This window comes from Cebidichthys violaceus, unplaced genomic scaffold (assembly GCF_023349555.1).
Source record: "Cebidichthys violaceus isolate CVI_PGR_0920_01 unplaced genomic scaffold, fCebVio1.0.p SCAF_11, whole genome shotgun sequence".
NCBI classification, from domain to species: Eukaryota; Metazoa; Chordata; class Actinopteri; order Perciformes; family Stichaeidae; genus Cebidichthys; species Cebidichthys violaceus.
In genome coordinates, this window is record NW_027176274.1 from 8804704 (window position 1) to 8825072 (window position 20369).

Here is a 20369-nt window from a genome sequence, read left to right on the forward strand (position 1 = left end):
GTGCACACGCTTTCAGCGGCTCCACGCGGACATATACAGGCACATGTATGGACATTTGCTCCTTCTGATTCCGCCTGTAGCTGCGCAGCGTGCAGGGGCCATCATGGCAGCCATTATGAGGCTCTCCAACATTGCCATGGCCTACGTGCTCACTCACTGTGGGGAGTGGCGCGAGCTTCTATACCGTGTTGCGCCTCGCAGCTTACAAAAACGAGAATACAGCACATCAGCTCGATCATTTAACGTCTCAAACGTACAGATTGTTCTTTAGCACAGCAAAAACAAGGCGAAAGCTGTAACGCAGGAAAGGGGGAGGAACGGTGCTGCTAGCGCATGAAGTATGGGTCACGTGTTCCTCCACAAGGGGCTTGAATATTTACCTTTCTGTCACGCAATGTAGTCTTTCCTTAAAGCCAAAGGCATTGTTTTGAAAAAGGGTGGACCTATACGCGTTGAGTGTGTAGGCTGCACAGTCTACCACAAACTAAAGGCGTTTATTACGCATTATGCCCAGGGAGGAGGAGGGGGGGGGGGGTAATTATTATTTCCATGCAATTAAAAGCTCGTGGATTTCTTTTGTTTGTACACTGTGTGGGCAAGCTGACACAACAGCACAACATATTACAGTGATGGCGTGGAGTTCAGTGTTGACCTACAGATTTGCTCACAAACCTTCAACTCGCGCTTTCCTTGCACGCGCACACACAAGCTGTGTTTCTCACATACATACACGAGCGTGCATATAGCAACCATAGAGGAGCCTCAGCTGATTGGTATGCAACTCATCGTGCATTGCAGCGTTGCAGTCAATAATGAAACCGAACTTTATCGCTTACATACAGGGAAACCAATATATATATATATATATATATATATATATATATATATATATATATATATATATATATATATATATATATATATATATGCAGCAGCCATGACAGTCTGATTACAGTATATATGAGAGATACAATTAGCATGTGATTATTACATGTATGCAGTGTGTCTGTGTGTGTGCGTAAGTGCGTGCGTGTTACAGTGGGAAGGCCTTTCTGCAGATCACGCGATATGGCAGCAGCCACCGTGTGTTCTGCGGATGTTGGGACTAAATTGTTTCTTTGTCACCGTCTTTCTCTTTTGTTCAATCGCTGTGTAAATTACATTTACATCGCCAGGGAATAAAACAACAGCCTGGGTAAAAAACCACAAACATAGAAACCGAGAGAAGAGGGGAAATCTGCGCGCTATATTTCACAGCGGAAGCCTACAGGTCACACAGTCTGCCATGGGGCACAGTATAGGCGTATGACACAATGTGTGAATGCGCGAGTGTGTGTGTGTGTGTGTGTGTGTGTGTGTGTGTGTGTGTGTGTGAGAGAGAGAGAGAGAGAGAGAGAGAGATTGAAGGCCTACCTTAGTTTTTTGGGAACAGAGTAGTCTACCTCTATCACCTTTCCGTGTAATTCAACTTTACCTGTAGGGACGAAAATGACAGTGTAACATTAGCTGTGTGCCATGAAACCAACAATGCATGCTGGTAGGCCTACACAGCAACACTTTGAATCACTTCACCAAGTAGGTGCGTCCCCATTCAAACAGCTACAAAAAAAAAGTACAGTGTGCGCACGGTGGCTGATAAACTGGGTATGTTTGTGTTAAAACAACCACTGTGGGACATTTCGAGCGTCACAATTGACGGGAATCGGCGCCAAAATGAAGCATGATAAGCTTATATAGTGGATGGGGGGGGTGGGGGGGAGAGAGAATGGGCAGCCATGCTTTCCACTCCCACAACCCTCACAGTGCAATGAGGGGTATTTGTTTCTGCTCTCAGTAAAAAAAAAAAAATGCAACATCAAAGAAGAGATGGTTTGAAAGGAGAGTGACTTGTAGCCTACTCTTTCTATTCTAGGTAGGTGCTTCTTAATTCTCCGTGTTGACCCAGCCGGGGGTGAATTTGAAGCGCTCTTCGGCGAAAGCTTGAACACGGGTTTTCGTTATTATGAGTGGCCTGGCGCAGCACGGAATTAGCGTCTCACCTCGTCCCCCCTCAGCTACCTGTTTATTAGCTCTTTCCTCCGGACCCCCATGACCCACCTCCAAGACACCTCGTAAAAACATAGCCAGACATCAGAGGAACATGGATCTGACAAGTTTTCCGCGGTCGCTTCGCTCTGCTCTCTTCAATAAAATCAAGATAAAAAATAAGTGAAAAATAATTATGCCTACCCGAACCATCAGACCATCCCATACATTCCAGCGGGTGATTGCAAAGTAGCGCACTAGACCATCGGAATCTCCAAAATATAGATTATTGTGCGCGTTTATAGCGTTACGACGGCTCGTGTTTTCTTTAGGCAAACTGGCACTAAAGCCCCAAGTGTGTCCTGTGATCGATAAATGATCCATTTTTTTTGTTGAAGCGTGCATGGCTGAGCGTTCATCTAAACTCTGATGGCACACGGATGTGATCGCAAACACTGTCCCGAGCAACAACAAGAACATATTAACACAACATATGATTACTATTTCGCATTTTGGACACCCTAAGCCATGGTGTTTTTTAACCTGATCTTGCAGTTTGACTCGCTGTGAATTTCTTTCCCCTGTCACCAGCAGCATCACTTATCAAATCTACACTTACCAGAAAGAGTCTCTATAGCCTTTATGGCCGAGTTCTGGTCGGGGAAGTCCACAAAAGCATAGCCGGATTTCATTAGGACCTGGTCGGCCACTGCCAGATTCCTCTCCCCAAAGAGCTCCTTCAAGTCCTCGACAGTAACCGAGAGACTTAAATTGCCAACATATAGTTTGTTCATGATCTGAGAGGAAAAATCTCGAAGGGGTATCAGATCTTGAGAGTGAGAGGGTGGCGATATTTAAGAGAAGTAGAAAAATAAAAAAATAGAAATAAAATAGAAAATCTGACGGGATTAAAAAAAAACAACGCAGCAATTACCCCCCAGGAAATTACTAAACTATAGGCGACCCCCCAGCACCAACTCTGGCCCCGGTCTAACTCTTTTAACAGGGACTGGGGGGAAAAAAGTGTCGTTACGACGCTACTCTGGAGCCAACAAGCACCGCCTCTAAATAAAATCTCCCTTAAAAAATCACAAGAAAAAATGTTTGGAGGTGCATGTGGGATCGCTCCCAGTTCTCCAGCGTAGAAAGGAGTCTACATTGGGGTATGAAAGTGGCATGATGATCACTGGGTACATTCAGCGAAGGGATGGGCTTAAAGGAGGCAGAGAGGTTATTTCATCAAATCATAATAAGGGCCGTGCCTTGGGTCCCTCCAGGCAGGGGGAGTGAAAAAAAGGCTACCGTGTGGGAAATCAAGTCGTTGTCACTATACTTACAATGTCAGTGATGTCCACAGTTTGCCTTTTATTTATTTATGAGAGACACAGAAATATGGATTTATGGAGCTATGGACGCAGGGGGTCCAAACCCCGCCATGGATGACTGCACGAAATATTATCCTATAATAAAAACATCTGTGAACATATTTATGATTCTAGGATTTTGCTACATTTATAAAACTGTTCAAAAGAAAAACAGACAATTAAGGCTATCTTTTTTTAAACAATACAGAAAGTGAAACTTTGAAACAGCCAGTATTGTACATTCTGTCCTCGTGTAGAAATAACAATGAAATAAACAATATTGTTTTGCATCCTTATCAGGGGCCACGGATTAGGGCCTCCGACCCGCGTCTTTACACAATGTTATTAAAGGTGATGCCACTTTCGCTTTGCGTTTAGCCCGTGAATGGTGATAATGAATCCAATTGCAAAGTGTAAAACTTAGCAAATATTTATTTTAGATGCCGATAAGGAGACATGAGGGGATTCCTGGCCCTCGGTTTTATCTTTGCATGGGGGAGGCTCCCTCTATGCAATGTCACTCAGCCAGTCTGAGCTCATACTCCAGGCTACAAACATGGTATAGCGTCTTTTTTTGGTGATGTAGGTGTGCGCATGTGGGTGTTTGGGGAAAGCAACATAGCACCTAAGCTACAAAGTAAGGAAGGAGGATTTCAAAACAAAAGCTGAAATGTAAGGGGAAGGGCTGTGGAGCTGCATGGCGATGGGGTGGGGGTGGGGGGGCAGACTGCAGTGCTCATGCATGAATGTGTACCTACACCAGTTACCAAGGGGCGGAGCCTTTTGCCTACAGCACTTGAGTGTGTCTACATGTGACTGGAACATTACTGCCACCCCAGTGTAGTAGAGAAAGTGCCAGCAGCAGGAGTGACCGTTCCTTGCCTTGTTTACGTCAGTGTGTGAACAGAGGAATGTTCAAGCTGTGGCCTATTTACAAAACAGCTCTTTAGTTACTTTCCCGATGACATGCTGACACAGTTGTTGCAGGCCTCTCTGCTGTCAGCTGAGACTAATTCACAGTTCAAATAAATGACACGATCATTTTCTTTACTGCACTTCAAATTTCTATATTAATTTTTTTTTTTAAAACTCTTTTATTTGTAAATCAAACAATACCTAGTTATGGCATTACCTGCCTTTGCATAACCATTTATATAGCATTTACATTTTACTTTTTCTTTTCTAAGTGGATAAACACAAAGCAAATAAAATTGCATTGAAAATGTCCCCTTTCCTACTGCAACCACCTAAAATGACTTCCACTCAGAAAGGAACATTAAGCAGGACTGAAGGGGATGTGACATTCGGTAACAGCGAGCGACCTGCTGACCAAAACAAACAACACACATGTAGTCTAGACTTAAAGCAGCAGAGGGAAAGAAATGAGCTGATGCTGTTTCAAAGGTGCGGTCAGTTGTGTGACTGGTGTCTTTTCACTTTCCTCTCTATCGTACCTCTGTTTTACATTTCCTGTGTTAATGATGTAACCACCTTTTACTGTCTTAACAGAAAAAAATCCCTCCCATTCTAATAAACCAATAGGAAATAAATGTTCATGAATAAAATCATGGATAAAACACACACAGCTACATTCATAAAAACTGCTAAAAAGAGTGTGGATTGGATAACAGAACAATTCATACAGCAGCATAATAGCAAACTAGTGGAATTAATAATACAGTTTACATCTTCCTAACACGTCTGGTTGTACTATGGTACCCCCTGTGGGATCAAACATGGCCCAATAACAGTTTACACATTCCTATTAATATCTAGACTGTCTCAAAGGTCCATTCTTTTGTTGTGCAATAGAACGTGTAAAGTAGTTATTTACTTGATTTAGTCAAGTATTGCACACAAGAACAGAACGGTCAGTTTCACTGTTACCTTTCTTTGTTAGATTTCTTTCCTTGCCTGTATTTCAGGAAGAAATTTACAGGCAAAACATGTACTAAAACCTTATAAAGTACAAAAGAAAGAGTATAATTGACAATATTTACATTCAACTACATCTTATAGTGCATCAATATACTACAGGATACTTATTACATCTTAATTGCTAATACTATCAGACTTTTAGAGAGTTAGTTTGCAGTAATTAGTGTGAGCACAAATAAAATCCATTCACCTGCTGTATTGGGGTGAAGGGCGGAATTTCTGAATATTTCAAAACACAGACAAATTAAACAAAAGTGAGCTGCGTTGCTTGATCCCACTAGATGATATTTCTTTAAATAATTTTGTTGAATAGACCCTTTAACTACCTGAGACGTCAACAAGTCCTTCAGTTTATCATGTACCATGTGTGACCAGTAGGGGCAGACGTGACACTTGGCACATCTTGCTTCACCACATGTTGATTAGCAGTTTAAACGCTGTACTTGGTGAAACTAACTTGTTTAGCTGCATTTACTTATAGATTACTCATCCCAATAATTTTTTTCAATGACTATAAAAAGTGACAATAAAATAACCCATATATAGTTTAAACTTGTGCTTCACAGTGACATTTAGTAAAATAGATTTAGTTTCTGGTCGGGGAGTATTAGTCTGAAAATCAGAAGAAATTGCCATTTTGTTTCTCGTCATTGCTTGAATTACTGCAAGAATCAGAGCTGTAACTACGGCTAAGTGAATATGTAGTCTAATTTTAAACTGGAACTTTATAAATGCGTTGAGTTGCATTCATTACCAGCTGCAACAGCAACACAGTACTGTTTTCACCTTGTGAGTCTGTGCGTGCAATCATGGAAAAATGTGGTTCTGGAGACACCTATTGTAGCAGGAACTACCACGGAAGTGGTTTCAGATACTTTGCCAGGTGTTTCTTCACACCGGTGGACAGATTTTATCAACGCTGTCACAACCGTGCAAGATGCTGTGGCCAAACCTTACAGGTGTGTAGTTGAGAATTTGAGAATTGTTGTTGTCCGATCAAGAGTGCTAGAAGTGGGTAAGGAGCCACCGTCTTTTACTGTTAAAGTTGAGAGAACTAAAATTCTGCAGAAGTCAACACAAAGCAATGCGATAAGATGAAGGCTTTGTATCTTTGTGTTATAAACAGCCTTGCAGCAGAAAATGGTTTAACTGTAGAAAAGCCGTAATAAAGGACACGAGTCAAAGTGAAAAAAAAATGCATCTTCCTTTTAATCTGTTCAAAGATGAATGTTCACTCGTGTACAAAAAATACATTAATAAAAACATTAATATATTTTTTTAATGGCAGTTGTTGCCTATACATTTAAAATTAAAAACATGAGGGCACAGCTTAGTCGTGTCAAATGTCACTGCTTCAAAACTGATCCCAGTGTACATTTACTGGTCATTTATACGTTCGCAAACAGAAGTATGAAGATCTCCTTAAGAAAGAAGATCTATTGTGAAATCAATCACTCCACTCAGAAACATTTCCTGTCCGTCTGTGGGAGGGGCTTGACAGCAACGTTCAATAGCGACCTGTGAAACCAAAAAGTGATTAAACCCATTGCAACCTCTTTAACACCTCGATAAGAAAAGTGGATTATTTACTAAAGAAAGACTCACGGGGAGAATAAGACCGCGATCTGGACCGAGACCTGTAAGCCCCTCTGTAGTATGGGGACGGAGATCGCCTTCTGAAACGATACAAAATTAACATTTTAACAGTTCATTTCCTGTCGTTAATGTGAACGACTACCTTTAAACAATGTGAGGTATTCACCTGTATGATCTGTAGTGGTCCCTGTCATCATAGCGATCATAGCCCCCTCTGTCGTATCCACGGTCGTACCCGCGGTCGTATCCACGGTCATAGTCACGAGAGTTGCGACGAGGACCACGTGGACCACTACTTTCGCCGCCGCCGCCGCCACTACTACCACCTCCTCCTCCTCCTCCACCACCACCGCCGCTGCTGCTGCCTCCACCACCACCACTGTACAGAAGACACACAATACAACTTATTTAGATTTAAATAAACTCAATTTAAGTGCTCCTTCACATAATCTTATTTCTTCCTGACTGAGCTCGGCATCTGGTACAGTTTCAACAAACTAACAATACAGCTTCTAAGTTATATATCTATGGTTGTAAGGGCAGTATTCTGTGTTTATTTTGTAACTTTGATTTAGATTAATTAATTAAGACAAATTCTGTTTATGGCATGACACGTACAGGTCTTGAGGAAGTGATTACTCACCTCTGATGATACACTTCTAATATATTTGTCACTTCATTTGAGTGAAATTAAAGTAACCAGAGCTGAATCAATTCAATAAATGGCAGTAATATAAGCTCCTAATGGGCAAAAGTATTTCTTACCAGTAAGAAATTATAAGCAGAGCATATAAGATGCACCCTCAACAGCTCCAGTAATAGATTTTACAAAACCTGGTATCCATTTACAAACTATGTGAACAGCCTGGCTTGGAACTATGAACTCTTTACAGGTGGTCTATCATATTTATGCTTAAAACACACTAGGAAGCACATCTTTTTTGTGTGTGTGTGTGTGTGTGTGTGTGTGTGTGTGTGTTTGTGTGTGTATATATATATATATATATTTATTTATTTTTGGGATCTGTCTGTTTCGAATGCTGTAGTGTTGTTGTTTTTTCTTTACAATATTCTTTATCTTTCTGTAAATATTTTGTCCTTGAGATGGCTTATCTCAATGTCTTATCTGATAAATGAAAACACATACATACATATATATATATATATATATATATATATATATATAAATATATAAATAAAGCATTAAAAAATACTTAAGTATTGATCTTTATCTTTGACAGATTAGAACAAAATCTAATCAAACACTGAGATGCCTTACTATGTGGGCCGACCCATGTAGATTCCAGGGGTAGGGGTGTGAGGTCTTTTTGTAATGGAGAAGTCCACTCTGATCCTACGACCATCCAGCTCCATGCCATTGGCTCGTTCCTTTGCCTGACAGAGAACAAACGTACAAATTACTTCTTTAGACCCACAACATATTCCAGGAACACTTTTCACAACTCATGTTCTTATACCTCTTTAGCGTCACCGTTGTTCTCAAAGTAGACGAAAGCAAAGCCCCTGGAGCGCCTCGACTGCTGGTCATACACAATAGAGACGTCCGCCAGGGGGCCGTATTTAGAGAAGACGTCCCTCAGATCCCTCTCTGTGGTGTACAAGCTCAGGCCAAACACTCCCACGCAACCGTTTGGATCCGGATTAGCCTGCAATTTTAAAGATATGAAGATTCTGAAGAGTGCTTCATACACAAAACATAAAAGGTAATAGTGTTTAGGATCTGAGATGAATATAGTCAGACAAAGAGCACAAGCAAAGCTGACTTTAAAAAAGGGCCATTAAGCACTTACGCGATTGCCAATGTGCCTGCGGCGGTTGGACATCGGTGAGCGGCTGTGACTCCTGCGGCGGCGCTCTCCACTGTAGGACCGACTGTGAGACCGCCGATGATAGGACCTCGAGCGGGAGCGAGATCGGCTGTAGTGTCTCCGTGAGCCCCGATGGGAGTGAGACCTATGTAGACAGAATCACTTCCAACATTCACACTGGTTCTGTGGTTATTCATCTTCAGTTTCTCTACAGCTGCTTAAAGAGACACATATGCATCTATATATGCAACGGAGGATGTATAGATGCATGTGGAGTGTTACTAAAAAAAGTCACTCACCCTGATTTTGACCTGGACCGAGACCGAGATTTAGACCGGGAGTGGCGGGAGCCTTCTTTTGAGCGGGCAGGTGACCGGGCGGGTGACCGGCTTGCCGACTTCCCGGAGCCCCTTTGACTCACACTCCTGGACGCAGAGCGAGACTCCTGAACGAACCACACACACACCAACACACCTCTTATCAGAGTCAATGAGAGGACAAACTGAGAAATTTGCCTAAATAATTCTATGTAGTAATTAAGACTATCCTGTGAAAAATACAGAAAACAGGATAGTGGATTAGGAATGCAGGTAAATGCTATATGGTTGACATGGATAATATGATAGCAACATAATTACATTAAATCAATACAATTATATTGGCAACATGATGAAATAACAGGAATTTGTCAGTTGTGTAAAAAATTGCAATGATTTAAACTGTTTGTTGTATTCAATAACAAGAACATGCACGCATTTGACAAACAGACCAGAAATTTACTTAGCGCTGTGGCCTTATCCAGATTACCAACTTCATTTCTGTAACTTCATTACTTCACATTATTCTTCTTTCTTCAATTGTTTTACTTCTTCTTACTTCCCCCATCTCACACACTGCCCATACTTCTTCCCTCCTCATGTTTTAGCATGCACTCAACAATTGAGCTTCACACATCAGAGCTTCATATTATTGAAAATAAAGTGGACTTCTTCCGCACTTTCTTCTTAACCTTTATGGAAAAGAAAAGGATGAAGAATATATGACTACAATTAAAAACGGCACCCTCATTCAACTTAAGTGTTATTATATCTTATGACATGCATGGAAATGTTTCAGACCACACAATACAATCTTTTAATGTAAAGTTCAATAAATATTTCACATTCTGTGGTTCTATATTCACTGATATGTCATATCGACCACTCTTATTTAGAACCTTTAAGAGGCATCTTGGTTGTGTTTTTTAAATGTCAAACACGATAAACAGAACATTGTCTTAATTAATATGAGCTATGTTTACCTAATTTTTTAACTTACAATTCCTTTTGCAATAAATATATTGTGTTCAAATAGTTTATGTAAAGTGGCCTTTGAGGCATCCAAATGTACGCCAAACCACTGGATGTGTGTAATACTTACTAAACATTAAACCCCACTAACAGTGATATAACAAAAACAAAACAATTCGGACTAACTTATTACTTAACGACCTCAAGATGCTTCTGCCAAACAATTGTGTTAACTTGCATCATCAGCACAGACATGACAGACATGACATCTTGGGAGTAACACGGAATAAAAATTAATTTTCTTGACATACACACACACAAACACACAAATACACATTGTGACCTTGTATTAACCATTTACTTTAACTAAAACACTATGCAGCACGAGGGCTGAACGTGTGAGTTAATGCAAATAAATAAGAAGACATCTTGAGGCCGTTTGTAAACATATTGTTGCCGTAAGCAAAATGAGAGAAACCATAATATTCAAGTTCCAGATACAGAATGAGCCTTATACCAATATAAAATGGTAGAATTAACGTTAGCTATTCAAGATATTTAGCTCGTACGTCTGACTGCTTAAATAACGACATTTGCCAACGTAATGCTAAATGTCTTGTTCCAAATGATTCATTATTTGACGACTAACGGTTTGGGTTTTAATAACATGGTTGCGGCCTAGCTAACGTTGATCAGCGAGCGTTGGCCAGCTAGCTAGTGAGCTAGCAAAAGGGTGTTAGCAGACGTTATAATTTACAGTAACGTTACATTGGCTTGCCCTCATTGAGGTATCTAGCGGTCAATATAAATTAATCAAAAATAAAATTGACATATGCATGTTTCATAAACTAATCCAGTGATATTTTGTCTGGAGAGTGTAGCTAGCTAGCTAGCTAACGTTAGTCCACACAATGTGAAGACTGTTAACGTAACGTTAGTGTTTCTATTTCAGCTGTAACGTTAGCTCAATAAAAACGCTATAAAGCCTTCACAGAGCACATACGTACCCGCTCGCCGTAACCTTTGTCGTTATCGCTCATTTTTAGTGCCACCGAATATATTACAATGTCGGGTTTTTAATGCCGCGGTGCTAACCAGCTAGCTAGCTACACTCGCGAGTAACGCGTGTGAGTGTGTGTGCTGCAGCTGCTACTAGACTAGGGTCTGTAATAGAAACCCTCCTCCTCGATGCATGCAGCGGGCACATGAGTATGATAAGCAGTTACGCTACTTTCTTCCAAAATATACGCTTATAGTTTATCTAACTAATTTTATCCTCTTAAAGAGTTAGGTCTATATTGACTATTTGACTGTGTATATCCTAATAACATAGTAAACTACTGAGAAACATTGGGAATAATGGTTGGAAAGAGTTTTTTTGAGATTGTGATTGACCCTTGAGTGATTTACAGTCAAGCCTACTGTCAACGACAATGTCATCTAAATGAAAACATTAAATGCTAGTAAACTGTTGAAATGCAGTAGATGTACTTATTAAACCATATGAAAACAAGCATATCGACCATTTTAATTTCAAAGATAATCTAACTGCATGTTTTTTTGTAATTCTCCTTTTAGCAAGGGAGTACATAAATCAGAACATTTAGCCAATGTTATATTTAAGGGATTTTTGAATTAAAATAAATCATATAAACGATTATCATAATAATAACAAGCAATGTTATGCTTTTACACAGGCGCAATTAAGACCATGTTTTCAGACATTATTGGCAATAGGTATGCATGCCATTAACATCTGACTGCTAACTGTCTGTTCCTGCTATCTATTAGTGTATCTTTACCTTTCCTCCCTTTTCTCTTCCACTACGTTATTTAGGCAGTGAAGAGCAGAACATAATAACTGGATCCCTGTGGAAGGAGAGGGTAAGATGTGGCTTTTTGTTCCAGGGTAAGAGGACTTATAGCTATTGTAAGTGGTTGTAAGGTGACATGGGTACAGGAAAGCACCTAAAAACCAGAGGTGCAAATAACATTAGTTTCTGTTTGATTTAATTATTCTGATTTAAAACTCCTGACACCTTTCACAAGGTTTAGTGCAGTGGAAGGGTAAGGTACAAATATATTATTATCTTTTATTTTTTATTTAACCCTAAATCATTCCACATGGGTAAATGCACATATTGGATTCAATCATTTACAATCTGAACAGAAAAGGTTAATTCAGTAGTATGTACGTCCACCTGAAAGCAATGCCAGACATTCCATGGACAGAGATGTGACCAAAGATGTATAAAACAGACTATTCTCCATGCTCCATTACAGTTGCACTTTCTTTATTTTAAGTGAGCAGAAGCTGAGAAGGAGGCAGAACATGGAACAAACTGATTTAATGATCAGATACAGTGATCTAATTGGCAGCAGCAGGCACATCGAAACCTATCACAGTGCTGATTTTAGCTATGTTAGAGAAAAGCAGCTTTTAATTCTTACAAGCTCCTTTTATTTATCCTTATCTTTATCACAGATTAGTAGATTGTCCTCAGAGCTGACTGAATGCAATCTAAAAGTACAGACTAGAATGTTGATGAAGATGAAATTGCTATAAAGTAATATTGCCCATCTTATCTACTCAAGACCAGAAGTTACAATGAACCACTTCACACATCTGACAACAGAATATGACAGAATATAACACTCTGGATCTGGATCCATTTACTCATTGACACCTGTAGTGGGGATTAGAGAAAAAATGTAATCAATGATTTTGAATGAAAGAAAGATTTTCTTTCAGTCAGAATATGTGTAAATTCACCTACCACAGTTATATAGGACATTTATTTTATGAAGATCTAGGTTACTGGGTCCATCTCGCTGGCCAATGGGAATGTAAGGATCTGGTCTGGGGATTATTGTTGGTCCGCCATCTTCAGAGAAGGCATATCTGTATGAAGGATACATAAAGTATATGGTATTGTGACACCTCAGCAAAAACATGCAAAACCAATCATTATGTTGCCTCAAAAAGCAGCTCACCTTCCATAATGCATGACAGAGTTGTAGTCATATGGACTATTGAGATTGTTTGTTGCCTGTTTCCTGAAGTTATGAATGCGGTCTATCAAAACATAAAAGATACAAGGAAATTACTAACAAGGTAAAGAGAAGGCTTTTCTGAATGTAACGATAATGTTGAGAGGTCATCATTCATCCAAACCTGGCATGATGTTTCTCCATACAATTGAGACATACTGGTCTCGGTCTGAGCGAGACTGCTCATGTACAAAGCCCAGGGCGTGCATTAACTCGTGGGAGGCCACTCCTGACCACATGCACCCGGGAGTCTGCAGCGAAAGGACCTGGCTTCCTCCAGTCTGCCCCAGAAACGACCAACAGCTTTGGGTACATAATCAGAAAAAAAGCATGTTTCATCATCACAATGCAAAATCACCACGTAAGAATCACATACACAGTCAATTTCAAGACGTTTAAAAAGCCTCATGTCGCTGTCATGCTCACCCATATCTAGGCTGGATATCGAGGAAGCTGGCCTCATGAGTGCGTGGAACAAATTTAACACATGTTCCAGAGGCAATGTCCTGCATCCCAGTTTCTATGGTGATTCTGTCCATGTCGTCTACCACAAAAAAAAAAACACTTGAGTTCAACAGAAAGATTTGAACTCCCAGTGTCTTTTCAACACCTCTTAAATCTGTGTATTCATACCATATTGTGGAGAGAGCATGAAGGGAACATAAACAAATCCATCAACTGATTTTGGCCACAGACAGGCATTGCCTGGGCAGGTTATGGCACTCCGCACATATGAGGTGGCAATATCTCCCTCTCTGAAGGACAGTCCTCGGGGGGCTCGCAATCCTGATGGGAAACAATAACATTGAATTAGTCCAGGGTGTGCTAAACAACTTTTACCCAATTCACATGCTTACTTACTCCTGTTGACTTCCAGGATTTGATCCATTGCATTCATTTCATCGTGGTCTGTAAATTCATCTGAACACAAAAACAGACAGATCTTACATTCTTTCTCGATTTTCCAATATGTAAAGTATTATTATTTACATTCGCGATGAAGTGAATGTAAAACTTTTTTCAAAAGAGCCCACCTGAGTATTTCCTTTTCAACCTCACTTTTCCCTCATGTAACTCAGTAGAGTTCTGTAATACAAAAGTGCATTATAATACATTTTGATTGTCAAGCATGATGAGATTAAAAGGGTTTTTTCCTCTTAAATATGTTTTCTTGGTACTGACCTTAACGGGTAGAGTGTACGCCTGGGTCAGCAAGCCAAACAAAACACCCAGAAGGATCATGGTAGAATGCATTATTGTGTTTCAGACTGGTGTACCAGTTTCAGTCTGCAGTCCTCCGATGCAAGAGCTAAATGAATTCCTCCCCTCCACTGAATCTATATAGGCACTTCTCCTCCTCTGCTCTGTACTGATTGGGCACATGTTCTGCGATGAAGCATGATTAAGACCCCTTATCATCCAGTGTGTGTAATTTACTCAAGTCCACTGCTGATCCTTAACAGGTGGTCCTGATGCTGACCTGGACTTGGGCTCTGTACTTAGTGCATGTAAGATTCAGCACTTTCAGAAATGAAGATACTTTAAAGGTGTTTTTGCTGTTGGATGTGCTACAACTCAGCAGTTGCTATCACAAGAATAACTGTCCACCCAGTCCAACAGACCAGCAATTTGTGTCTGACTGTAGCAGCAACCAGTGATTTTGCGATAAACTATCACTTGATAACTGTCTTGACAACAATCATTTTGTCGCATAGGTAAATATATAAAAACAAACCCTTATCCATCTCCAAATAGTATTTCTATTTTTTATCAAGGGGCCAATTTGAAGGGCAATGACTGATAGAAGTTTATGAAACATTATAGTACTATAATATATCTGTATCTGAGTTAAGGGGGCATGGTTTCAAGTATGGATACATTTGTGTTCTTTATTAATCCAGGTATTTGTTTTTCCGGTCTTCCTCTAATCAAAACGTACTTCCATCTAGTGCAACCATGCATCAACAACTTTCTTTTACTGCAGTATTATGTATGCCAGCATGTATGAAAGTAGTATTACATTCTCTTCACATTCAAGTCATCTGTTACTGATTCATGAAATGACATGCTGTATACTTTATATTATACACCCCCGCTCACTGTCTCAGCCTGCTGAACATCAGCAACTTGTTTGAACAAACACGACTGCATGCACACAGGGTAAATGCTGATGAAAAGCTTGAATCAATCTTTATTGAAATTGTTTCTATGATTTAACATCGTTTTATTGTATTTAGCTTTCAGCAAATTCCTGTTTCAACTCAGTACAGTTTGGTTAGTTATCATCATTGCCACCTATGGAGACAGAGAGAGAGACAGAAGAAAGTGACATGGTTGGTATCATAAGCCCATTTTGTAATATGGATATTGGCTCTGAAATAGTTACTTGAGGTTAGTTTAGGATGTTTGTTACTGACCACATTTATAAAGCTTGTTGATTTTCATCTTGTCAATGTGGCTGAGAGCTGACGCCTGGCCCAGCCTGATGTCCTTGATGTTCTGGCTGTTCTTTGGAATGATGGTCGGCTCCCCGTCCTGAGAGTAGGCATACCTAAACATATCAATAGTATGTGTTACATCATAATACATACACCACAGTATAATATATTACTGAGGGATCTACATCAAATTATTACGTACATCCCAAAGTGCATGATTGAGCCGTAGTCATACGGTAGGTCCAGACTGTCAGTCTTGAATTTCTCAAAGTTCCTCAACCGATCTGTTGGAAGTTGGAAAATATTTCAAAGTAAATATTTGTGAGAATTACTTTTGATATGTGTTGTTGTTGATTTCACATTTTTGTTTTTAAATTGGTATAGAAATACAGTTAATCATAATTGTTCTTTAATTTACCATTTGTGCAGATCTTATTCCCCAATAACCCCCCCCCCCCCCTTTCCTGCCCCTTTGAAATTACCCCTCCAAATGTTTGGCCACATGATGGTGACATAGTTGTCCCGGTCAAAGCGAGATTGCTCGTGCACAAAGCCCAGGGCATGCATGAATTCATGGGAGATCACTCCAATGCGGAGGCAGCCGGGACTCTGAAGAGACACGGTCTGTCTTCCACCACGCGCACCAAGGTAGGACCAACAGCTGGATTAACACACACACACACACACACACACACACACACACACACACACACACACACAGCACACGTCATAAGATCAACTTCAAATGATAATTCTTTCTATTTAAAGTCTACTTATATTTCTAAAAGTTGCTACATTTCACATCTCTTCCACACAGAAAAACATTTTGCCAAAGGAGTAACATTTTAAAAGCAAAGACTCTCACCCGGACTTTGGCTGGATATCGACGTAGTCTCGTTGGTGAGTCCAAGGAACAAACCGCACACAGGTACCTTTCTCTACACTTTCCATCCCTTTCTTTATGAGCTTTGTCTCCATTTCAGCTGTATATTTGTATAGACAGAGCGGTGAGGAACAGACAATTTATAAATCATCAAATACAAAGTTAGGGAATTTCAAATAGTATCAGATTGTAATGTGTTACATTTGTAAATAACATACAGTATTCGGGTGAGAGCTTATATGCAACATAGACATGTCCATCCACGGACTTAGCCCAGAGGCAGCTACGAGCAAAGCAGACTTTGGAGCGTCTTCCAGAAGAAACAGCAATGTCTCCCTCTCTGAGACTGGTTGTGCCGTCTATAATTCGGGAAGCTAAGACAAATATCAGTGAAAATGAAAGAATTCTAGACATGGCAAACAGGAGCTCATTGATTGTGTAAACTGCAGAAGAATACAAGTAAATTGTGTGAAACCTACCTTGGAACTCATTAGCTTTAATGATTTCATCCATTGCTGTCCCATCATACTCTTCCCGTTCTGAAAAAAAAATTGCTTTTAGTCAGCGTGCTGTCTCACATAAACATTTAGATCCAATATAAATTGCATTTACCTTTATAGCCAACAGGACCCCATTTTGGGCTGAACAAAAATTTCTGCAAAAAGATGGACAAAGTTGTTTGCAATTCTGTTGCAATCTGCTGCTGAACTTGTTAAAATCGCAGTCCCACTCCAATCCCATGAATATTTACCTGAGCATGTACGGCCGATAGAAAGGTGGAAGCCAGGCACAAGAGGATAATCTGCTCCATCTTTGCCAGTCAGATATGTCTTCAGTGTTGCCATTTTACCTGCACAAACACCTACGCTTTATAGGTGTTCCAACTCTCTGTCCAGAGATAATACCCATGATTATATCAGGTAAATTACTAGGTTACTGTTATTTGTTTGTGAGTGAGTTTAATCCCCATATTAGATTGATTCTTTCATAAACAACAACTCCAACAGTAGGATAATGGGAGGTCTCACTGTGGGTAATTACAGCTCCACTTCAATGACTAGCTTAAAATGAAATGGTTTAATGTTTGGCACAGGTTTTTGGGCAATTTTAGGCTTTGGGTGTCTTAACATATACCAGGAGGGCTGTTTTCTCTCTACTGAACCTAAGCTCACCAACAGTTGACATGCTATGCTGCGCTGCTAAATTCAGATGAACAATTGCTATTGCAAAACACACTTGTTAATAACATTTTCTCATTTTAAATAGGTTGTGAAAAGAAGAAAAAAACTACCGCCCGAACAGGGACTTGAACCCTGGACCCTCAGATTAAAAGTCTGATGCTCTACCGACTGAGCTATCCGGGCTCTGGCATGTCCACCGGAAGTGCTCCATATAAAGCGGCGGAAGTGAAAAGGCCGGACTTGAGTTCGACTCCCGGTATATCCACAATTTCATAACTGCATCCACGTTTCCTCTCGCTCGCGTCTTGCAAGGAAACCATGCGAAGTAGGAGGAATCGAGGAAACACGTTTTAAGAGAAATGAGACGTCCATTCCTTGTAAAGCGTCACGTGAAGCGACATCTGTTTCTGATGATATCGGTCGCAGATCACAGATGGATCAGCTGTCAGTCGGCTTTAACAGCTGTAGAGACTTTTGACAGAGTTTGTCTCTCCACATGATCACAGTAATTATTTGCGTCTGTATGTTTTGAAATTCTGATTGTCATAATTAAATAACCCATAATATGATTATGGTTTCTATTGAACACTGGAATTAATTTATTGGGCTCAATGTTTCGGGGCATTTTGAAACGACATAACTCATCAAACCCGACACTCTGGAATGATCAGCCTCACGTGACTGAATGGAAATGACAGTAAATTATGTAAAACGTGTTTCGTCTCTCTAGCTCTCTCTGACTTTAATTGTATCCATAATAAAAGTTACTGAGGGAAATATCAGATCATGGAAAGAAATTTTTTTGAGGTCCTTTTGTTGTTCAGACCAAAACATATATATATATATATATATATATATATATATATATATATATATATATATATATATAACTCCAGTGATGTTGAGAAAAATCCTATAAATCCGACCCTGGTGGGAGGGACTAAAACTCAAGGAAAAGACCCAAGTGTGAGGGAAACGTGGATGCAATTAAGAGACTTGAGGTGTACCCTATAAATACTGGCAGAGAGTTTAGGAAACACTTTCGTTCCAAAGTACATCATGCACGCTTTTTCTGATCACACATTTCAGTCACTACACTGTTCTCCCACGGTAGGTTGATGCTCTTTCTCAGAAAACTAAGCCACGGCATGTAGCTAGCTGACGTTAAACGTTGTGACTCCTCTCACTCAGCTGCAGGAGCAGATCAAAGAGCTGCAGCATGCCATCCAAGAAAACACTCGCAGACTGGCCGAGGTCAGGCTAAAAAGACTCCGTGCTGAAGAAGAAATAAATCAATGGTAACGTTACCTGTATTATAGTCCGAGTTTTTAGCGTTGGTTTGGTTAACTTGAGGTGTATTGAATGTGGTCTCTCTGGATGAAAATGCGAGAAAAACACGATTTTGTCTCCAACTGTGGCTTTTCTGTGACGTAATTGCATACGTCACTCGGTGGTTATTGTTATGGGTATAAAATCATTGTTATAGTTTTAAATAACAAGCACGGACAAGCACACTATTGACTCTAGCTTTCATGTTCAGCTTTTTGTCATATTTGGCCCCCTAAATGTTTCATGTCCTTCAGAAAAAATCTAAAATAGTATCAATTTAAACAGATACCATCTGTGGAAGGAAGTACTTTGCATGACAACACTGAAGTTATCAAATTAAACAAATGTAGGCTACATTAAAGCATTCTTTGGACAAAGTTAAGGAGCAGCCAGTAAGAGGAGTGGCATTCGCTCAAGGCTACCACTATCCACTGTCAACAAGGGGAGGTTGTACAAATCCAAACTATGCTTAAGCAAAAAACTGTAAGACTCTTAACTTTGTAAGTTGTTATCAACAAGTCAAGATGAGTTGCAGGTCTTTAAACTTGATTTTTATTTGTTAATCGAGTGTGATTGAAGTGAGTCACCTGCTCTAGTGCCTCTCTGGTAATATGCAGCATGCTTACCAAATGTAAAGACACAGCCACATGTCAATTATACCTTTTTTTTCCACAACAGACATTTTTAGTTAACGTAGCAGAGAAATGGTCAGAATGATCTCCATGAGAAGGAAGTATTGGAAGTGTTGTTTCATGCTTTAAGGAACGGACCATGGATCCAAATGATCAACCTCAGTTACTTAGTGTCCCGACCAGTTACCCAACAGTTTCTAGCTTCACTTAAGGTTGACCAAACAATACTTTATAGACTATTCTATCATACAGTTATGACTTTGTTCAATTTGTATTTGTCTTATGATTCCTGTTCTCATTTGCAGTACAGTAGAAACTGTGCTGAGAATGGATCTGACGATGGAAAAAGGTAAAGTTGTGAATAAGTTGGTGCAACTGGGTCATCTGCTGCAAGCGGAAAAGCACCTTTCTGAAGAACTGAATGGACAAGCCTCTGTGGACAGGTTAATGTGCTGTGTTATGTGCATAGAGGGAGAGAGAGAGAAACTTTGCATAAACCAAACTTGTTGCCCTATCCAGAATGATTTCACTCTTTATTGTCTTTCAGCAAAGACAGGAATGATTTTCAGGAAAGAAGTGAGCGCATCACAAACAAAGCGAGAAGCCTTGCTGCTGAAATTCAGGAGGTGGAAAAGCATCTGGCAGAGACGAAGGCTCGTAATATGGCTGGTAAGCAGTGCTTGGAGCTTACTGATCTTGGATTTGAAATGCAGTAGTTTGTAATCTTCTGTCTTTCTTTGCCAACAGCACGAGCTTTGATCCAAGCATCAACTAACAACTCCAAAAGAAATCGAAGCAAACCCGAGTGAATCAA

The 20369-nt window shown here is 40.0% G+C and overlaps 4 protein-coding genes and 1 non-coding gene across 7 annotated transcripts in view; all 5 read right to left on the minus strand.

Moving 5' to 3' along the window:
* Positions 1 to 3149, minus strand: part of igf2bp2a (insulin-like growth factor 2 mRNA binding protein 2a) — a 47264-nt gene extending 44115 nt beyond the window's left edge. For both annotated transcript variants that reach the window (XM_068703483.1, XM_068703473.1), the window contains exons 1-2: positions 2645 to 3149; positions 1414 to 1474 (exon numbers count right to left, since the gene is read on the minus strand). In XM_068703483.1, the coding sequence (XP_068559584.1) occupies positions 1414 to 1474; positions 2645 to 2819 (236 nt within the window). In that variant the 5' untranslated portion in view covers positions 2820 to 3149. The remainder of the gene's footprint in view (positions 1 to 1413; positions 1475 to 2644) is intronic.
* A 3363-nt stretch (positions 3150 to 6512) lies between these two features.
* Positions 6513 to 11185, minus strand: tra2b (transformer 2 beta homolog). Of its 2 annotated transcripts, none has more exons than XM_068703501.1 (8): positions 11049 to 11185; positions 9052 to 9197; positions 8735 to 8897; positions 8402 to 8590; positions 8203 to 8318; positions 7090 to 7302; positions 6933 to 7000; positions 6513 to 6845 (listed from the first exon to the last, which is right to left on the minus strand). In XM_068703501.1, the coding sequence occupies exons 1-8, from the start codon at positions 11079 to 11081 to the stop codon at positions 6835 to 6837; spliced, it is 939 nt and encodes a 312-aa protein (XP_068559602.1). In that variant the 5' UTR covers positions 11082 to 11185; the 3' UTR covers positions 6513 to 6834. The 2 variants fall into 2 exon arrangements, with proteins under 2 accessions (XP_068559602.1, XP_068559596.1); XM_068703495.1 differs by having other exon boundaries at positions 6933 to 7003; positions 11049 to 11184.
* A 1206-nt stretch (positions 11186 to 12391) lies between these two features.
* Positions 12392 to 14346, minus strand: hce2l1 (high choriolytic enzyme 2-like 1). Its single transcript, XM_068734906.1, has 9 exons — positions 14275 to 14346; positions 14127 to 14178; positions 13954 to 14013; positions 13726 to 13878; positions 13519 to 13636; positions 13217 to 13395; positions 13036 to 13117; positions 12819 to 12943; positions 12392 to 12728 (listed from the first exon to the last, which is right to left on the minus strand). The coding sequence occupies exons 1-9, from the start codon at positions 14344 to 14346 to the stop codon at positions 12715 to 12717; spliced, it is 855 nt and encodes a 284-aa protein (XP_068591007.1). The 3' UTR covers positions 12392 to 12714.
* Positions 14347 to 15255: 909 nt separating this feature from the next.
* hce2l2 (high choriolytic enzyme 2-like 2) lies at positions 15256 to 18982 on the minus strand. Its single transcript, XM_068734895.1, has 10 exons — positions 18903 to 18982; positions 17165 to 17263; positions 17026 to 17068; positions 16893 to 16952; positions 16632 to 16787; positions 16396 to 16513; positions 16013 to 16191; positions 15733 to 15814; positions 15510 to 15643; positions 15256 to 15387 (listed from the first exon to the last, which is right to left on the minus strand). The coding sequence occupies exons 2-10, from the start codon at positions 17222 to 17224 to the stop codon at positions 15368 to 15370; spliced, it is 852 nt and encodes a 283-aa protein (XP_068590996.1). The 5' UTR covers positions 17225 to 17263; positions 18903 to 18982; the 3' UTR covers positions 15256 to 15367.
* Positions 17705 to 17777, minus strand: trnak-uuu (transfer RNA lysine (anticodon UUU)). The gene has a single exon. It is a non-coding gene; the product is annotated as a tRNA-Lys (tRNA).
* Positions 18983 to 20369: the final 1387 nt, after the last annotated feature.